This window comes from Vigna unguiculata, chromosome 3 (genome assembly GCF_004118075.2).
Source record: "Vigna unguiculata cultivar IT97K-499-35 chromosome 3, ASM411807v1, whole genome shotgun sequence".
NCBI lineage: Eukaryota > Viridiplantae > Streptophyta > Magnoliopsida > Fabales > Fabaceae > Vigna > Vigna unguiculata.
In genome coordinates, this window is record NC_040281.1 from 11,250,962 (window position 1) to 11,273,417 (window position 22,456).

Genomic DNA, 22,456 nt, shown 5'->3' on the forward strand with positions numbered 1-22,456 from the left:
ACACAAGACAGTTCTAAGACACCTCACATCATTAAAGAACCCATCAAACCCCAATTTGCACATCAATATCCTTCAAGAAATCCTACCTTCCACCATCACACATTCATTCCACCATATATTCATCTATAATTCCAAACTTAAAGACATGCTATCATTCAACTCCCACTAAGAATTTGGTCTGCTTATAATGAACATAAACAGTAACATTCAACCAGTTTAATTGCCAGTTTCTATACCATGCTATAATTAACATTTAACAATAATTACAATTAAGTGCATAATAGGCTTCCTAGAGTAGATCTAGACACTGCCTACAACTCAAATTAAACCATAACGGACGCCAATAACACACTAAAACGTTCCTTTTTTATCGATGCTTTGACCTCTTCCAAGTTACCCATCCTCACCTTTATAAGTCATTCAACACTCCTCCAACACCACAATCGACATGTCCATTACTATCACGTTCATTTCAAAATACAAAGTCGTAACAAAACCCCCAAATTGCCCCCTACCAAGTCTACCACCAAAAATTGCTGGTCAACGCCTATTGCCTGGCGGCAACTTGAGTGTTGGTCAATCCCCGCACCTACAAGAACCCTACTTTCCAAATCTTAGTCCCATTGCTGCAATCTCACCTAATTCACATTCTAATGTGCTTCCAACATCTACATATACCTAAACTAAGTTCAGTTTTACAGCATATCACACCAACTCATAATTTAAAATTACCATTCGCTTATTCCTAATCCCAACATGAACCCTCTTATGAACTCATACCTTAATTTCCATCAATTGAAGCCCCCACCGAGACAATTTAGAACATAATCATGCCCCAAAACTTTCATTAATATTACTAGGACCCAAACTGATCACCAAGTTCCACAGAATCCAATCAACCATAAAAAACAGGCCCAATTCTCTCACACCGTCTAGTGGACCTTCAAGGCCGCGAGGCGGTTTCTGGAAACATCCAGAAACTTGTCTAACATTGTATTAGTCACCTGGTGGGCTATGAACACTGCCAGGCGATGTTTGGGAAAAACACCCAGAAGACACGCCCTATACTCCAAAAGTGCTTCCCAACCCTCAATTAGATCTCTAAAACCTCTCCTTTCCTCTCCCACCCTTTTTCTGCCCTAAATCATAAAATAATAAACAGTTAAATTAACACACTAATCACATACACAAGACTTGAACCTAAGTCCTCTTAGAATAACCAAGTAATCTCAACCACTTGAGCTAGTATTGTTCCTTGTCATTAAATTCTAGGTTAAATTATTCATTTGGTCCCAATTTTCGTAAGTAAATTTGAATTTGGTTCCTAAATTTTTAAAAGTGTTACCTAAGTCCCTAATTTTGATATTTTGTATCAATGAAGCTTCTTCCGTTAAAATGGCAGAAACGACATTAAGAGCATAGTGACATAGAGATATAAAATTGAACTGAATAGTGAAGTAGCACGGTAAATGGTAACCACCATGAGTTTCTTTTTCAGAGGAATCAAATTATAAACTTCAATAATAATAATAATTATTATTATTATTATATTAATTATTAATATTTCTATTGTTTCTATTATTACTATTATTATTTATTATTTATATTGATGGGGTAAATTTTTAAAAATGATGAGAAGGGAAAAAGCAAATCCCATTTCCATAAAAGGGCCTTTTTTTAATGTACTCAGAAAATACCTACCTAAAGCACAAAGTTCCAAAGAAGAATCTAAAAGCCACCCCACCCAAAAAAAATAGTCAATGATGCAGAAGAGATGATATTACGAAGTACTGCAGCAGAGACAGTATCATTAACCCTTTTCAAGCAAAATTACGAAAAACAAAAATAGCAAGAGTAAGTAACCGTTCAAATGTTGAACTTTGAACTCAAATACATACGTTTAAGAAAAACAAAACCCCCATTTAATAATCTCATATGAGCATTAACACTCAATAAAACTCAGCAAATCCAAATTAACTTAACTATAAGGAATTAAAATGTTCCAAAGGAACTTGGAAAAGTTTTCTCAGTATAAACAGAAATTGGTCAGACGATAACAGAAAAAAAAAACCCATTTGAGTTTGTGGAACCAACAAATTGCAATTGTTGAGATCTCGTGCGAATAACGTTCCACCAATGGGATTTCACGAACTCGCGATTCTTCTGCAAACTCCTCGTTCTCCAATTTTGTCGACGAACACAAACCCTAAATCCAGCTCCAAGGGTAATCCCCAATTTGGTCTACGAACTCTATTACATCTTCTGATTACGTTTTATTACATATTAAATATAAAGCATTACAACTTTTATTCGTAATTAATAATTTATTACACCATTTGTAATTCCACGTGTACACCATTACTGTGCCACTTTAATGTTCAGTTCAGTTTCATATCTCCACGTCATTGTGCTCGTTTCTGTCATTTTAACGGAAGGGGCTCCATTGATACAAAATATCAAAATTAGGGACCTAGGTAACACTTTTAAAAATTAAGGGACCAAATTCAAATTTACTTACGAAAATTGGGACCAAATGAATAATTTAACCTAAATTTTATAAAGATCCTATTACCCACATTTATATTAAATAAATATTTATTTATTTAAATTTCCCAAGTCTTACAATTTGCACTAATCCAGAAAATTACAGAGTTACAATTATTAACTATGCACAAATCTTAATATCCACACCATTATACAATATTTCAACTAAAGACTCACTTCTATGCGCCTCTCAGTTTCATCTTTTCCTACAAAAGTCATACTAGCATTCTCTAGTTGTAATACAATGTCAAGATTAACCTCATATATATGTCAGTGTCGCTCATCAATAAAGCTTACGTTGCCATACCTATAATGAATATTAAATTCCATAATTGAATGTATGCAATATCAATATATAGTTCAGATTCAGCCTTTAGCATTTTGAATTAATACTTTTACAACATGTGTGTTAAAATTTTAAATAGAATAAATCCAAGTACAGAAACCACATTCAGTTTGGTTCTAAATTCTCACAATTTTGCATATTTGTTGTTAGTAACTTCAAAGTAGGTTCTTCTTGAACCAACCCACATAGTTGCCCCCATATGAGTCTTTGAGCCTTATCCATAAAATACAAACTAGATTAACTAGGTTTTTGAAAGGAACAATGTTATAAATATATGCAGTGCATAAATATAAGAGAATATACTTATGGCATAAATATGACACAAGGGGTCTTGGTTTCAGGATTAAATTTTGTGCTAGTGGCATCATGCAGACCAAGAATAGATCGTGCATACTCAATGATAGCAATTTGCATCCCCAAGCAAATTCCCAGAAATGGAACATTATGTTCTCAAGCATACTTAGCAACAAGAATTTTCCCCTGCACTCCTCTATCACCAAAACCTCCTACAACTAGAACACCATCAACGCCTTGAAGAACATCAATCTCGTTTAAATCTCAAAAGTAAGAGTTAAATCCAAAATCATAAAATGTGCAGATAGGTTATATAATTTTCAAATAAGAACAACTTACATGCACGTTCTAATTCGGTCTCCATGGTTCACAATAATATCCAATCAAACCTCAATTAATTCCCAAACAAAATCCAATCAAGAAAATAGAGAAAGAAGGGAAAAATTAAAATACATCTACGACGCCAACAATGGGGCTTAAAGCCACGAACTCCAAATGATTACAGGGATGTACTACGATAATGACTTCAATAGGTATCATGATGACTAAGAGTGAATGTGGATTGCAACGAGAACGCGAGCCCTAGTTGTAGACACAAGCTTAAACTGAACTCATTACAACGTACATGCTTCCAAGTGGGTGCGAACGGAAACCCCAAAACCACGCCAATGAAAAAACCCTTCTTCGTAGAGAAAAGAGTTTTTGCATTGTGTTGCTGACGAGAAGCTGTAGGGTGAAGGAAGCTCGTTGTCGTGCCCCCTCTCGCTCAAGTCTCCACACTCGTCACCATAGTTGTCTCGCCGGAGCAGCTCGCGACGTTGTAAAACCCTGCCTCATCGTAGTAAGCGGCATTGTCAAAGAAGTTGGAGCTTCATTGTAGCAGGTGGTGTTGCAATTTCGCTCACCATTTGCCTCGTTGAGTTTCGCCCACTGCCGAAAGAAATCCCACGCCAAGGGAAGTAGGGAAACCTAGAGCTCACTCAGGAAGGGTGAAAAGTGAAAGGGTGTGAAAAGTCAAAGAAAAGTGAATTCAAATAATTCAAACTTTTGCCTAGTTGGTTTATAACACGATAATAAACAAAAAGATAGAACTATAGATTTGAGAAAGATTCAGTGTTACAATTGTGAAAAGTGGGGACACTATGCAGTAGATTGCTGGCATGGAAAAGGAAAGTAGAAAAGAGAATATGGCCTGGAAGCACATGTGGCTCAAAGGGACTCAGAAGAAGAACCAGTAATGTTGATGGTTACTACCCAGAATGCAGAATTTGGGTCTGAAAATTGGTTTTTTGACACAGGTTGTAGCAATCATATGACAGGGCATAAAAATTGGGTTTCGAATCTTGACACAAGCAAGAAGATTAAGTTCAGATTGGCTGATGATAATACAATTGAGGCTGCTGGAATTGGTGATATACATATCAAGAAAGATGGAAAAGTTGTGGCTGTTATTGAAAGTGTGTTGTATGTTCCAGGTATGAAATGTAATCTTCTTAGTGTTGGGCAACTAGTGGAAAAAGGTTTCTCTGTATGCATGAAAGATGATCTATTGAAAGTATATGATTCAAAAGAGAGGCTTATTCTGAAATCTCCACTCTCCAAGAACAAAACCTTTCTGACAAGATTCAATCAGATTGAAAATCATTGTTTGGCTGCTACAACAGTGGACAAAACTGCATGGCTATGGCACATGAGGTTTGGTCATCTTAATTTTCAAAGTTTAAGAAAATTAGTTGTTGAAGAAATGGTTATTGGACTGCCTGTAATTGTTGTTCCTGACAATGTATGTGAAGGAAGCTTGGTTGGAAAACAGTCTAGAACTCCTTTTAAATCGCATATGCACATGAGAGCAAAGGATGTGCTTCATGTTGTGTATTCAGATGTTTGTGGACCTTTTGAAATGCTGTCAGTAGGACAAAATCGTTACTTTGTCTCATTCATAGATGAGTATAGTCGCATGATATGGTTGTACTTAATAAAAGCTAAGAGTGATGTCTTCTCAATTTTTAAAAGATTCAAGGTGTTTGCTGAAAAACATAGTGTAAAAAGGCTGAAAATATTCCGAACAGATGGAGGGGGAGAGTATACATCAAATGAGTTTGAAACTTTCTTTACAGAAAGTGGTATACAGCATGAGGTAATAGCTCCATACACCCTACAACACAATGGCCTTGCAAAAAGAAGAAATAGAACAATTCTTGATTGTCGCAACCGAAATCGTGACGGGACGATGAACCAAAAATAAAAATTTGTAAAAAACAGAGTTTGGAGTCGCCACCATAGTTATTATAGGAAACTATGGAAAACCATAAAAAAGAGCAAGGTCTGCGAAAAACCAGATTTTGGGTCCAGGAGTCGGTTACGCGTGAAGAAGGTATTAGCATCCCGCAACGTCCATCATAAGACGGTACCTTTAATTAAATGTGAAAAAGTGATGTGGTTATTTTAAAATATTTAATTTTCCCCAAAAATATTAATAAAAGAATGTACAAAAAATAACAAAACTATTTTTTTGATTTTTTGGCCCGACGAGGATTAATCATCGCTCCTACGTATCTCCCTGTGAATGGAGAATCAGGGTTACGTAGTTCTTTTTGAAAAATCTATTTGGAAAATTATTTGAAAATGATTTAATTTCTTTAGTAATTTTGAAAATCTTTTTATTTAAATTTTAGTATTATTTTAAAATTAGTGTCACGCGACGCGAGCGGCCGGATAGACACTTCAAATAAATTATTTTTTTTCTAATCTTTTATTTTTTATTTTTTTAATCATTTATAAATTTTTAATATTTTTTTAAAGTTATTTTAGAGTAGTTGTGGATGTCATTGCGACGTGAGCAACCAAATAGATATAAAAGAGTAAACCAAGAAAGTTATATTTTATTTTTAGATCATCTGTATATATTAAAAAAATCGAGAGTCTAAATTGGATGTCATGCGACGCGAGTAGCCGGGCAAACAATAAAGAAAGGGGAAAAAATATTTTTTATGATTTAAAAAAAATGAAAATTGAAAAAAACTAAATCAAAAGATGAAAGAATTGAGAGTGGCGTACCTTACAAAAATTTCATTGTCTATGTGGGTGGTAATGAAAGAAAGAAGGAGTGTAGAGAATGTTTTCTTCTTCTTTTTTCTTTTTTTTTCTACCTCCTTCAATATGTATTTGTTTTTTTGTTAAAGAGAGATAAAAAAGAAGTTGTGTATGTGGGAGTGGTGATGGGAAAGAATTAGAGAAGTGTAGAGAATATCCTTTTTTCGGTCATGACAGAGTGCGTATTTATACTCACACCTTGCAATATCAATGCAATCTTAGCCTTAATTGTAATGAACAATATAAGGAAGGAATTGGTTATGATAGCAGCAAATTATGGGGATCAAATCTCAGCAAATCAAAGCACAAAATCAATCATTATCAATAACAAATCAGAGCACAAAATCAATCCCAATTAGTAATATTGATTCTTACCATTTGAAGCGATATTGCCTCTAATTATTATTATATAACTAATTTCTCTAACAAAGGTAGAAAATATTTGAGTTATTGGGCTCATGAAAATATTCCTTCTTTATTCCTTTTTTTTTCTTTTTTTTCATCTCTCTTTTTTTTCTTTTTTTTTCTAAAATTAATGTTTGAAAATCTTTGAAGAAAATAATGTTTCACATTTTTTTATTTTTATTATTGAAAATAAATTTATTTACCCGAACGAAATTGGGTGTTGACATTGATATGGCTAGAAGCATGTTGAAAGAGAAAAGGCTTCCACATGAGTTTTGGGGAGAGGTAGTGTCAACTGCAGTATATGTGTTGAACAAATGTCCCACAAAAAATCTTGGAAACAGGGTCCTAGAGGAAATCTGGTTTGAAGAAAACTAGCAGTGAATCATTTAAGGGTGTTTGGATATGTGTGTTATGCACATGTTCCAGATGCTAGGAGAAGGAAGTTAGAAGACAAGAGTAAGGTCATGGTGTTAGTAGGATATCATCCTACAGGAGCATATAGATTGTGTAATCTAGTCACCAAAGAATCTGCATCAGCAGAGATGTTGTTGTCAATGAAGAAGAATTTTGAGACTGAAGAACTCAAACAGCAGTAGAAATCAAGGAGTATCTGTGGAGATTGGAAGAGATGAAAATAGGAGTGAAAGTTCTGGAAATAATGCAAGTTCTGGAGAGACTGTTGACAGTGAAACAGCTCTAGAACAACCTCATCAGGTGCAAAGAGAGTCTAGGCAGAGGAAATTACCTAGGTCTATGGTGGATTTTGAGATTTTTCCAGATAATGTTTTTACAGATGAAGGGGATTTAGTGCATTTTGCACTACTTGCTGAAGCTGGGCCTGTTAATCACCAAGAGGCCTTGGGTCAACAATTATGGAGAAAAACAATGATGGAGGAACTGCAGGCTATTGAGAAAAGCCAAAACTTGGTTTTTAACTGAGTTACCAGTGAATAAGAAACACGTTGATGTTAAATGGGTTTTCAAGTTAAAGCTCAATCCAGATGGAACAATTTCTAAACGGAAGGCAAGGCTAGTTGCTAGAGGTTTTCTACAAAGAAAAGGTCTGGATTATTCAGAAGTGTTTGCTCCTATGGCCAGAATTGAAACTATAAGGTTAGTGGTAGCTCTGGCCAGTGGTAAAGGGTGGCCCATGTTTTAGCTGGATATAAAATCAACTTTCCTAAATGGACCACTTGAGGAAGAGGTGTATGTGACACAGCCTCCTGGGTTTGAAATTGAAGGAAGTGAGAACAAAGTTTATAGGTTAAGGGAAGCCTTATATGGTTTAAAACATGCTCCTAGAGCTTGGAACAGGTTGATTGATGCATTCATGATAAGGCATGGTTTTCAGAAATGTTCAGTAGAGCATGGAGTGTATGTAAAGGGGAAGAATGGTTTGAATCTGGTACTCATGTGTATCTATGTGGATGATTTGTTGATAACAGGAAGTGATTTGGCTGAGATTGAAAAGTTTAAAACCACCTTGATGAGTGAACTCGAAATGACTGATTTAGGGAGGCTGAAGTATTTTTTGGGAATGGAATTTGTTGAGACTGACAGAGGAATTGTTTTGCACCAACATAAGTACTCTATTGAAGTATTAAAGAAATTCAGCATGGAGAACTGCAATGCAACAGTCACTCCAGTAGAGGTAAATGCCAGTAAAATAGAAGATGGGGAAGAAGAGGTAGACAACACTCTATTCAAACAAATGGTAGGTTCACTTAGATATCCCTGCAACAACATACCAAATATCTATTTTGCAGTAGGAGTAATAAGCAGATATATGCATCACCCAAGGAAAGTGCATTTACTTGCTGCCAAAAGAGTGCTCAGGTATATTAAAGGAACAATTGGGTTTGGTTTATTGTTTCCTGAGAATAATCAGGAGCAAACAGAGCTGGTGGGATATTCAGACTCTGATTGGTGTGGAGATTGCAATGATAGAAGAAGCACAAGTGGGTTTTTGTTCAAGTTTATGGGAGCACCAATCTCATGGTGCTCTAAAAAATAGCCAGTGGTAGCACTATCCTCATGTGAAGCTGAGTACAATGCAAGAGCTTATGCTGCATGCCAAGCAGTTTGGCTACACTCTGTGTTGTCAGAGATGACTATAGAGGTTAAAGAACCTATACAGTTGCTTGTTGATAATAAATCAGCAATCAACCTAGCTAACAATCTAGTATCACATGGCAGGAGCAAGCATATAGAGACCAGATTTCACTTTCTAAGGGAGCAAGTCAACAGTGGGAAACTCAAGCTCGTTTGTTGCCCTACACAACAATAATTAGCAGATGTTTTAACCAAACCTTTGAAGAATTAGAGGTTCGAACATCTGAGAAACGATCTAGGCATTTTTGAAGCTCTAAGCTTGAATTAAGGGGGAGTGATATAGTTAATTCAAGCTGCCTTTTACAGTTTGTTAGTTTTACGGTTTGTTTTGTATAACCAACTATATAAATAGAGTTTCTGTTTTTCTCTAATATAGTTGCAGTAATAATAATATTATAGTATGATTTCAGTATTCACATGTGTATTGTGTGTGTGATAGTGCTCTGCCCATAATCCCTCTTCTGTCTCTTCTTCTTCATCGGAACCCTAGCCCCCTTTCTTCCTCCTTCTAACATTAACAAGGGTTATATAAAGATGTAATATAATATAAAGTAATGAAACATTGGAGATCGTACGTAGTGGAAAAAATTGTGTAATTAAGAAAATTTCTTAATTTTTTTTTATAATATTATCTTAATTTTAAGAAATTTTAAAACTTAATAATTTATATTTTTTATTTTATGGGTATTAGTTTTAACCATGTGTATTTCTTCAACATATTTTCACTAAGATGACTATTTCCATGTCTTATTGTGAAAGTAAAGTTATTTTCTTGAGAAGTTGAACAATTGGCAGGTTTCTTACGAGTAAAAAAAGATTTCATTGCTTCAAAAAGATAGTGGGCATCAGTTTATTAACCTATGCACCATATTTTTCTTTTAGTGGTTTATGGTCATAATCACTTATTATAATACTCAAAATTGGAGTCTAAGTGTTGACCATTTTATGGAAGGATTTATTAAGATCCTTGTGACCAAATTATGCAAAACTAGCTACATGAATTTTGCCAAAAAAGAAAAATGTACCTAATTGTGAATCATTTTTCTAACTACTTTTACAAGTCAGCGAATACTGGAGTTTTAATGTGTTTAAAATGATATGGTTTGCACAAAAGTCTTGGTTCTCATATCAAAGGAAAAGTGTTCCTCACCCACTTTATTTAAGAAAGAAGGTTTTATCAAGAAAGATTATATGTTATTCCAGGCACAAGATGCCGGAAGCGGTGCTCCAACGTGAAAGGATCAAGCGAGGGAGTCAAGAGTAGTTAGAAAAATATTTATAGAAATTTAAGAAAATCCAATATCTTTTTCGGGTTTTTGTTTTCAACATATACACCTTTGGATGATGTTGGATAATATGGACTTTTTTAATATGAATTATGAATGAAAATATTTATGATCAAAATTTATGTATGTGATTTCTTTGTCACCTTTTTTGATTTTATGAAAAGTGTGTTAAATAAATAAAGAAATATAAAAATAATTTTACATTCAAATTACGACAGTTCAAAACATCATATTATATTTTAGTACATTGAAAATAATGGCACTTTCAAGTGTCATTTTCCTCATTAGAATTCTTTTAAAACAAACAAATTACGGTAGTTTTAACTGTCATTATTTGCACACAACATTAAACGATGAATGTTGTGGCGTTTCACACAAAACCGCCATATTATACTATATGGCGACATAAAATTTGGCAGTATGTAGTCCTCGCCACACGCATAAAATACGGCAGTCATAAGTGTCATATTATGCAACAAATAATCGTCATATTTAACACAAATTTTTGAAGATATAACTCTTTAGAAAAATATTCATATACAACGATAAAATGACCTTCCTTTTCTTCAGGCCTCCAGAAGATCCTCTTACGGATGGCAAAGCGGGCCAATCCGGCCTGTTTTGGCCCGCTCCACATTTTGGCCCGCAAAGTGCGGGCCGAGTTGGCCCACCCCGTAGTTTAATATCGGGTTCACTTTTCCGGCCCGCCCCGCCCCGTCCCGTGGGTTGGCCAATGGGTCTGCGGGCTGGCCCAAATTTGTGATGAGCGAAATATTTTTTTTTGTATTGAGCAAAATAAAAACTTTTTTATTTTTTGCATAATAATTTATATTAATTTTCTATCGAAATAAAAACTTTTTTTTTCGTTCCACCTACCAATCAAACTTTTGAGCTTGAGGATTGTGTACTTACCTAATCCAACAAATACACTTAAGAAAAGGTCCAACAATGCTCATTCATCATTATTGGCCTAAAGTGACTAAATAATTTAACAAAGATATTTGTTGATTCCATTATCGTATATTAATAGAATATATGGTCAAATTTGAGTAGTTGATTATATGATATACTGATATCTTAAGTATCCTTTTATAATATATATCAACAAAATATATGGTTAATCTAGGTAAATGGTATATTATTGTTATTTTATCACACAAACAGTAAGATTTTATTATATTCTCTAATATTCTTGATTTTATAAGATATTTCATACGTCTAGAAATGCTATAAATAAATGTGGTATTTCTCCACAGAGTACAAACACAATTCATATGCACTTCTCTACTTATATAGATCCTAAATTTCTCTTACTGACTTGAACGTTGACGAGTCTTTTACATGTGATATTCTTTGTTCCAGTAACCAAGAGTATTCAAGTCATCACTTAGATCTTGCTACCTTTCTAAAGGTTCATGCTCCATAACCCGGTAAGAACAATGAAAATATTTATAACTAATTCATATTCATACACTTCCAAAATTATCATATATATAATTTAAAATATGTAATTGTGGAAGTGTATCATATATATATATATATATATATATATATATATATATATATATATATGTGGTTACTGTAAAATGTTAGTAAGGTCGGGATCCAATATAATTGCCTGGAGGGTAATAGTTGCAGATGATATAAATAGCGTTATTGTCACACTTGGCTCTAGCACATCCAACACTCTTTGTGTTCTTCCAAACCACCTGAGTGTAATGCAAGCACTCACCTTTAACACACTTGTTGCTCTTCTCATCATAGTTTGGCTTCTCTCCCACCCACATTTTCACTGAGTCCCTACCACTAAATTCACCATAACCCATTGCCAAGTTCTCCCCATAAGGTCCCATAGAGTGCACAAATTCGCATGTTTTTTTCTTCGAGTTCACGTACTTTTGTCCATAGGCCACAAGGGTTTCGTTCCATACCAATGGTTTAACACCAACCTCTTTACGAGCTTTGTTGTGCTCGTCAAGGAAATCTTGCGGGGAGCTTTGTGCCAAGCAAATGTTGCACATTGAGATAATGGTGAGGATGAACACAAGATTTGAGGTCTTCATTGTTGCTTAATTATTTTTTATATTCAGACTTCGATCCAGCACAACATATATATTGTTTTAAAGGACGCAATGCATGGTGCAAAATAAACCATGATGTGTGGATGTAAACATAACAACATTTTGCGTGAATCCAGTGGGTATCCTCCTCTTTCGCTTATTCTCGGTAAATATAATTCTTCATGATGGTGAAAGTCTCAAAGACACCATAGTTGAGAGAATTTTTCGCTTAACCCATACATTACTGAAGCTTAGTTGATTAATGGTTTATATTTGTCATGAACGTGGTAATCACACACGTCGTCTTTCAAAGTAAGCCCTACACAATTGCGTAGAATTAAGAAATTAAGCAAAGTATGAAGATGACACATGGCATTTTCTTTTTCGTCCTCTAATTCCTAAACACGACGTTAAAGATGTTGTTATGAAACACTGAATACAACTTTATACATCTTATGACATAATTTGCACAAATAACTAAAAAAATGGATAATTTTGTGTACACATGTCCTGAAATCACCAAAATCAACATATGAATTGCTTTTAGAGTATTTTAACATTTAAGAAAACTTCAAAAATAATTATAGTATTAATATTTTAAGTATTTCTTTCAATTAATTATACCTATGTCTTTCAAACATTAATTGTCATAGTACAATTTTCCTTCTTTTTATTCCAACTAGTGAATTCTAAATGGGCAATGTTAAGTTCAATGAAATTCGAACTGAGATAGATACGCTAATACAAAAATGACTTATTATATTTGTTCAGTTACATCTGATCGGGTGAGATCAAATGTTAAAAATGTGGGATAACATTTTTGTAGTAATTTTTCAATTTTTACATATGGCTCCTTACCATCAAACATAATTTTTCAATTTTACATCTGATTCTCTGAGGTCGAAAGTAAATTTATGATTATTCCTCATAGGATAAGACCTTCATTGTTGCTTAAAACTTTTGTTTTCTTCGTTTGTGGTTTTCACCGCATTGAAAGGCATCATTTCCTTGTGTTATTTTCGACATTCATGTTGATTTTCTTCTTCTTCACCATTGAACTAGGCATTTGTGTGATGATGAACGTGATGAACTTTATACTTTGATTCCCTTTAGATTTTGGTCTATGTGCCATGAACCATGTATATGAGTTTTATATATATATATATATATATATATATATATATATATATATATATATATATATATATATATATATATATATATATATATATATATATATATATATATATATATATATAGTTTTATATTTATTAGATATTTAGGATATAATTAATCAACTATCTCCCAAGTCACTCCTTTTTATGATTATTAATATAGTTAAAATATGATCTCTTATTCAAATGGGGAGAGATGATCCCTCAACAATAGTGAACAACCTAAGAACAAGTGGAGCATCTTTTTCAAATAACTTATAAAGACAACATAGGATAGAATTGTCATGCGAAAATAAAGTAATGAGAACATTAGGTTTCAATTGGAAAAAGACTTGAAATTTGTCCAAAAACAACACCAAGATAACCTCAACAATATAACAATGAGCTCTAATTGACCAAATAGACATCTTGATTCTGACAAAAACCATAAAATATCAAAGACAATAAACAAAGCCACAATCCTTAACACATGAAGTATATTGCTAGATCTCGAATTTGAAATAATGATAATACTCACTTACGATGAACCGAGAATGTTGAGTAGTAAACACATACACTTTGAGAAAAAGAAAGGGAATTAAAACAATCATGAGTAACTTCTTTCTCTCATAACACTATTACTTAGAGACTCTATAATGTAATATATTTTTCAAATACAATATTTTATAATTATGTTATTTATGAATTATATTAATAATTTTTTATTTTTTTTAAAATAATATAACCCTTATAATTTAAAAAATAAACAATAATTATATATATTAATTTAGCATTATCTCTTAAAATATGTGATAAGCGATGAGATAAAAATTTGTTCTTCATAGTTATAAGAGGAAAGGGAGAGAGGAGTAAAGTATCTTTTCGTCATGATTACAAAATTTTAAAATAAATAAAAAATAAAATAAAAATTTACTTATGTTAAGAAAATTTTACATTAAGAGAGAGAAATAGAGGATAGAAAGAAAGAGAAAGAGAAGTATACAGAGAAAAAGAAAGAAGAGAAAGGAAGTGAGAAAAAAGTTCTGATTTAAGTGCATCTTTTATAATTACTAAGGGAAAGGATCAAACATTTATCATCTTATCTATTTTACGTTATCTAGAAAAAAATTATACAAGTGAATAACACCCCACCTGCCAAATCCTTCGTGAAAGTTGTTGGATAATAAAATTCTTTTGAATAAAAGTGTTCAATTTAGAGGTGTTCATATGTGTTCCATATAAGCACTTTATGCAATCAACTAAAGGAGAGTACTTTTCATATCTCTTTTCAGGGACCATAGCTATTAAAATATGGTTCTGGAAACTTTTCCTAGCTTTGTCTTTCTACCTTCTAATGAAAATATACAGTTTCTTAACATTCCAAGTAGGCCTTTGGTGAAACAAGTTCGTTTAGTATTTGTTCCTTATACTATTTGGATGGTGTAAAGGATGTGAAATCATGCTAGGTACCATTTAGTGGAATATTAAAATGGCATGTAATAAGTATGGATAATGATATTATTGACTTTTAACTCTTTGGAGGATGTCTGATGTTGTTTATGTGTAAGCCAACATTGATTGTATTGTTAAAGAACGTTTTATTTATTACTCTCTGTATTGAAGGGTTTTGGCACTAGATATTTTTTAGTTTATACTTTTGGTTATACAATTAAAGCATGTCTGCTAAAAGGTAAAGACAGTAAAACCACTTATTTTAGACTTCCAGTAATTCCAGTAAAAGAAGATCTTAGAAAAATATTACTACTAATATTTTCGTATTAATTAATTATAAAATTAATTTTAAGGAAAAATCCTCTAAAAAATATTTTTGTACTGATATATTTCTATTAAATTAATTATAAACTTATGTTTGAGATAAAAAAAAAAGACCTTAAAAGAATATTTCATTACTAATATAGTTCTATTACATTAATTATAAGTTTATGTTTGAGAATAAAATTTAATTAAATTATTATTAGTGTATGTTAATTTTTATTGGTATTAAAAATAATAATTAGTGAATTAAAACCTTTATTTAGTAAATTATAATTGTTTTTACGAATAAGAGAATGATTATGTATTTTTATTCTCTTATAATTATATTTTCGTCTTTTATATTTTTATCTTTTTGTCACTTCTCTTGCATCTTCTTACTTTCTTTTCTTCTAAGAGTCATTTTTTAAGTGTCTTGACAAATTACATTCTTTCAATCTCAAATTGCCTTTGTGTACCAATTTTTCACCCTCATTTTTTGTTTGTATGTTTTTTTCTTTCTATTTGTGTTATTGTAGTTTTTATTTTGTTTTGGGTTTGTACTAAAATTAGAAATACATTTCTTTTGTCTAGTTTACTTTTTCGGTACTTTTCAAATTACGAGTTTCAAGAGTTTTTTTGCATATATTTTTACAAGGAACTAAATTTTTTCTACAAAATTATTAATTAGATTAGGTGTTAGTCTTTTGGTAGATAATAGATTAATTGGAGCATAATTCAAAGTTGGGATTTCTATAAGATAATTCAAGTTTAGGGAAAAAAAACTTACTATCAAGTTGAGAAGAACCTAAGTTTATTAAAAAGAACGTATTAGACGCAAAAAGAAACAATTTAATGAAAACATTGATAATGAAATTGTAAAATCTCTTCAAGAATCGTTTAGAATTTATTACTTTTCGTATATTGTAGATAAAGAAATTACCACACTTAAGAGTAGATTTGAACAATTTAAAATATATGAAGATTTTTTTGTTTTTTATGTAGTGTTAAAAATTAAAGTCACTAGATTGTACATTTTTGCAAGAAGACTACTTAAACTTTGAATAGTCTTTAAAACAAGATAATTTGTTGGATAATGATGGATTTGATTTATTTTCATAATTAAATATCTTAAGAGAAATTATAGGTTTTGAAAATATAAACTAATTGATATTCTTAATTTATAAAAAAAATATTTTTTTTTCCAAATGCATATGTAACTTATAGAATAATATTAACAATTTCAGTGTCAACAATGTTTCAAGAAAGATTAAATGGATTAGCCTTATTGTCTATTGAAGAATAAATGTTAAATGAAATTAATTATGACAATTTAATAAATAGCTTTGCATCAAAAAAGACTCAAAAATAAATTTTAAATAAAAGGCCTCCATTTTTAAGTTTGCTTTAGGCCTTCCAAACTCTTGAGCCACCTCTGAATCAAAGCATATCCAATTAGGATAAAATGGAGGAGGGGTAAGGGGTTTATCGATTGGTAAGTCAATCAATGCCAAAACACATGCAATGCATTGGCGCCCCAAACAGAAGAGTGAGAGCGAGAAGAGAGACTCAAAGCAAGAGTTACATGAACATGCAATGTAGTAGTGCCCTAAACGCAAAACCTAGAATGCAGTGACACCAAAATGGAGAGAGAGAGAGAGAGAGAGAGAGAGAGAGAGAGAGAGAGAGAAGAGAGATCCAAAGCGAGAGTGAGAAGAAAGATCCAAAGCGAGGGTGAGAAGAGAGATCCAAAGCGAGAGTAAGAAGAGAGACCCAAAGTAAGTTACACGAATATGTAATGCAGTGATGCCACAAACAGAAAAGGATGATAACAGAAAACCTAGAATGTAGCGCAACAAAACGAAGAAAGACAACGTTAGAGTTACACGAACATCAACAAAGAAAAAAAAATAAGAAGGAAGAGATAAACGAACTTCAACGAAAGTTAGTATGGAGGAAAACGAGAGTCCTATAGCAGTGGAGGAGAAGAACAACTAGTTCTGCAACGACATTATGCAACAGGACCCTTCGCGGGTTGTAAAAATTCATATATTTAACTTTAAAAATTTAGATACTGAAGTGTAGGGAGAAGAAAAAACATTCAAACAAAAGTCGCATGAAGAGATAAGCTTTGTTTTTTTTTTTTTGAAAATGTTATGCACTTGTAAAAACGGTTCTCTATATATCCATTATTATTTCTTATTTGTCCCACTTTTAACTATGGTCCTTTATTATTTCTCATTTGTCCCACTTTTAACTATGGTTAAGTGTTGTCATTTTCACTTATAATGATGATTATGTAAACCATCGTTCTTAAAAAGTTTGTTAAAATTGAAAAATGTAATATTATTTTTTTTCACGTTGATTTTTTAACTAGACGTCGTGAAAGCCTTTTTTGCATTATGATAGTTACTTACACATAATAAAGGCGATCTTCCCTTTTGTATTACATCAATTGCGAATATTTTGAAGAAAAAAAAAAGTGTGTGGGAGAGTGGTTCGCTGACAATGAGATTTTATAAGATTAGGCAATGTTGTGTGTACTTGTAACCTTATTTTTATTTTTACTTATTATATTATTTTTTAATTTTTAAATCATTGTTTTATTTATTTTCTAGATAAAAAGATTTGACAAAAACTCCATCTAGAAAACGAACTTGACTTCAACCATATTTTTAGTTCTTTAACTTCAGACTTTTTCATTTAATATTCGTTTTTTTTAAACATCTAAAACAATATTTTTCTTAAAATAATTGAGTTACATTGTTAATTTTGAATGGTTTTCTTGTTTTTAAAATTTTATTTGAATTGAAATATGTTAATGTTGTATACATGAAATTGTACTTGTAATCCGGGTTTTTTTTTTCTGTAATAGGCAAATCACTTTTCATAATTACGAGATTAGGCAAATTTTTTAAAAGTTATGAATTTAGGCAAAACGTGTTGGGGAAGACGTTTTCTCATAAAAAATCGTGAGGGGGTGTGCGTTTTTGGGTCAAAGGGAAGAAATCGTGTTGAGGTAAGACGTTTTCAGATGAAATCGTTCAAAAGAGACACGTTTTATATGTTGTAATCGATTATTTTATGATGTAATCGATTACTAAATGAATTACAGGATTTCTAGATTAATATAATCGATTACATAAATATGGTAATCGATTACAGAACGAGTTTTGATATTTTTGAATAATGTAATCGATTGTATGGTAATCGATTACTATTTTTTTAAATTTAGTTGTAATTATTATCATCAAATCCTGTGATTCTTTTGAAGACAGCATAACTATCACCGTCAGCGCATGGAAGCAGTAGACTGTCTCTGCATGTGTAATAATTAACCAGTAAAAGAACTGCGGAGTAATAATGCAAAACCTAATGTTAACGGTTTTCATTTTCAGAGTGTATTATAAGAATGATAGAAATGGTAGTGCCCCCATAATGGTAGAAATTGAGACAGTAACCTCCATGAAAAAATAGTTGCGTCATAGTCACTCACGCTCACTGCAATTTTCTCAAATTTCAGAGCATGTATTTTATGCTATATTCTTTTTCTAATTTATACATAACTTAAGTTTAAAGTTTTACAAAAATTAATCTCATTCTTTTTTAAGTATTTTTCTCCTTGAAGACAACGTAACTATCTCTGCAACTTTCATCCTCAGCAGTAAAAATCCTGCATCAAGGTTCATCCCTCTTAGTGGAGGACCCCAACAGAACCGTGGCATCAAGGTTCATCCCTCTTACAATTGTTGTAATCGATTACCATATCGATTGTTGTAATCGATTATCATATTGATGTAATCAATTACATTATCTCAGAAATACTGGAACTTATTTTATATTCGATTATAATATTTATGTAATCGATTATATTAATCCAGAAATCCTGTAACTCATACAGTAATTGATTACTTTACGATGTAATCGATTACAGCATACAAAACGTGTTTCCTCTAAATGATTTCACCTGAAAACATACCACTCCCACACGATTTCTTCCCTTTGACCCAAAAATGCATACCCCCTTACGATTTCTTCATGAGAAAATGTCTTCCCCCAACACGTTTTGCCTAAATTCGTAATTTTTAAAAAATTTGCCTAATCTCATAATTATGGAAAGTGATTTGCCTGTTAATCTCATAATTATGGAAAGTGATTTGCCTGTTAAAAAAAACCTGTAATCCGTCTGAAGAGAGGTCTATCCGGTTGAAAGAAAACTACTTTTTTTTTAATAAGTGAAAGAAAACCACTTCTTAGTTTCAAACATTATGCGGCCCTAATAAACATTTAGTAGTAAAAAAATAATTTTCCTTAAAAAAATAATCTAATTTTGGAACATTGGGCGGTAAAACTATGATTGATGAAAAAAGAAGAGAATATAATTGACAGACAACAATAGCAACTTCCTCGTGAGCCGCAATCCTTGGAGTTCGGAGTCAATTTTTAGGTTCCTTCGTACGTATAAATATAAGCATGTTTAACCTTATTCTTCTTCACCCTAAACCAATAACTTATAATAGTTTTTCTTCTATCCTCCATCTTTAGCTGACCTTCCATATCTGTTCATGGAAAATTCCCATCAACCATGCAATAGGTTTTTCTTCCACGACAAATTCCAATTCATGTTAATCAAACGCTTTTTTTATTTTCAATTTTTCCCACCAAATGTTGCACGGACATGCAATTTCATAATTGTTTTTTATATTATTTTCCTTTAAAAATTGAAGTTTCATCGCCTTAGTGTCAACATAGATTATAACTATATGAAAATCAATTTCAATCGGTAAACATGAAACAACAAACACATCTCATCGTAACTTTTTGAACAATTGAGTGTCATGTATGTTTCAGAAACATTTCATATATAAAACAAATCAATAACTTTACTAAAGAGATGGCATTATATACATATTGTTTGATTTTTCTCATGGCTACCATTTTAAATATATTTAACAGGATGGATTGGGACAAGCTTGGATACGATGTGATTCCAACTGATTACATGTACATAATGAAATCCAATAAAGATGGGACCTTTTCAGACGGAGCTCTGGTACCTTTTGGAACCGTTCAGATTGAACCACATTCTTCTGTGTTAAATTATGGACAGGTCAGCATAATTCAAGATAAAGTTGAATGACTCATGATTCAATTATCTTAAGATGTTGGTCCAAGATATATTATCCTTGAATATTTATGCATGAAAAATAGGGATTATTTGAGGGCATGAAGGCATACAGAAGAGCAGACGGTGGGGTGCAGTTGTTCAGACCAGAAGAAAATGCCCTACGCATGCAGAGGGGAGCAGAGAGGTTGCTAATGGTGGCACCTTCTGTTCAACAGTACATTGAAGCTGTCAAACAAGTTGTTACCGCAAATAAGAGTTGGGTATGCACCACAAGTTTCTTCCTTTTTACTTTTTCTGAAGAAATTTATTCAAACAGACATCACATATAATTTTTTATTCCTCATCTTTTGCTGCAGGTTCCTCCTTACGGAAAAGGAGCCTTATATATTAGGCCTTTACTCTTTGGAAGTGGATCCGTAATGGGTATTGCACCTGCACCACAATGCACCTTCCTCATCTACACTAACCCTATTTGCAACGTTTACAAGGTCAGTCATCACCGTTTTCATTTCAACTAAACCTGTGCGTAGATGTTTATATAATATTTTGAGCAAATTCAACATTTTGATTGTGTTTGTGACATCCTCTGACAGGGACGAACTTCACCGCTGAACTTGTTGATTGACGATAGAATTCCTCGCGCGTTTCCTGGTGGGACCGGAGGAGTGAAGAACATAGGAAACTATTCACCTGTAAGTTTGTATTAGCATTCATGGTTATCAGCATTTCAACCAAATAATTGTGATCCAAACGCAGGTTTTCGAAGTTACGAGAGAAGCAAAAGCCAAAGGGTTTTCTGATGTTCTCTTCCTTGATGCAATGGAACGTAAATATGTGGAGGAGGTGTCTTCGTGCAACGCTTTCATGGTCAAGGTAATATTTTCGTACTTTGCCAATTTCATAATTTTCTTTCAATTTGTACATGCCTGTTGATTAATCTGCATCTCTAGGGTAATGTGATTACAACTTCACCTACACTCGGAACCATTCTTCCTGGAATCACAAGGAACACTATCATGCAACTTGCTCGTGATTTGGGCTTCCAGGTATCACAATCACACTGAAATCACATGCATAAAGCATCTTTTTCTCTCAAATCAATACTTGAATTTGTTGATATTATATATTTGCGGGTGTTAATTTTGTGTAGGTGGAGGAACGCAAATTTTCGGTTGATGAAGTGATTGAAGCTGATGAGGTTTTCTGTACTGGAACTGCTGTGGGGATCTCTGAGGTTGGCAGTGTAACCTACAAGGATATGAGGTAAATAGAATAAAAAATTTTGTTCGGTTCTTTAGCTTTGGAATATTACTGGCTCATTACTGTTACTACCAACATAATAACACTGTGGAACAAAACATTGGTTGTCTTGTCAGGGTGGAATTCAAAACAGGAACAAATACTGTTACCCAGAAATTGTATGATTTCATTACGGGAATCCAAACAGGTGTTTTGGAGGATCAGAAAGGATGGGTGGTGAAGATTGACTGAAATATTAACCACTGATATCATATACTAATGTGATACATGTAATATATATATATATATATATATATATATATATATATATATATATATATATATATATTAGTTTGGGGCAATGCAGCTCAACATATAACACATGTATTAACTGTATATTTAAATAATGATATTGGTTGGATTGGGGTGAAATCTTTGTGCAGTATTTGAGATTTATTTATTTGAGCAAATTGGTGACAAAATAGCCAGTGATAAATTTTTTGGGGGAGAAAAAAGATTATCACAAATTTATTACTGGCAAAGAAAGTTTATATGGCGGTAAAATCCTTTTTAATGGTGATTAAAAATACCTTTAACCATTAAAAATCCTTCTAAAACTTAATATAAAATAGAGATGAAAAATAATACTTTGATACCCATTGTTTTAAATATGACTATTGGATAACTTATTGTGATAATTATAATATAAATATTTAAAAAAATATTAAACTAATAAAATAACTTTTAAATTATATTATTATAATAAGTTGTTAAGTAGTTTTATCCAAGATAATGGGTGAAATTAGAATATCATTACTCCACAGAGATAATATCCATATGAATAGTGTCGACCTCCATTTGCTTGCACTTGTTTGAAAAAACAAATCAAGATATCAGTATTAGATTTGATATTACAGTTTAATTGATTTTCGCTTGGTAATATATATAAATAAATTATTAAGTAATCCAATATATAATAAAATTATTATAATAATATCTTCTCACGTGTTATATTAAACAAAATAAAGAAAAGTGAAAAA

The 22,456-nt window shown here is 32.3% G+C and overlaps 2 protein-coding genes across 2 annotated transcripts; one reads left to right on the forward strand and one right to left on the reverse strand.

Moving 5' to 3' along the window:
* Positions 1-11,616: 11,616 nt before the first annotated feature.
* LOC114179842 (basic form of pathogenesis-related protein 1-like) lies at positions 11,617-12,152 on the reverse strand. Its single transcript, XM_028066315.1, has one exon. It carries the CDS (start codon positions 12,144-12,146, stop codon positions 11,673-11,675), a length of 474 nt encoding a protein of 157 aa, XP_027922116.1. The 5' UTR covers positions 12,147-12,152; the 3' UTR covers positions 11,617-11,672.
* A 7,400-nt stretch (positions 12,153-19,552) lies between these two features.
* On the forward strand, positions 19,553-21,723 carry LOC114179851 (branched-chain amino acid aminotransferase 1, mitochondrial-like). Its single transcript, XM_028066332.1, has 9 exons — positions 19,553-19,643; positions 20,006-20,159; positions 20,261-20,437; positions 20,534-20,665; positions 20,771-20,869; positions 20,934-21,050; positions 21,128-21,223; positions 21,328-21,440; positions 21,554-21,723. Exons 1-9 carry the CDS (start codon positions 19,615-19,617, stop codon positions 21,666-21,668), a joined length of 1,032 nt encoding a protein of 343 aa, XP_027922133.1. The 5' UTR covers positions 19,553-19,614; the 3' UTR covers positions 21,669-21,723.
* The last annotated feature ends 733 nt before the right edge of the window (positions 21,724-22,456 follow it).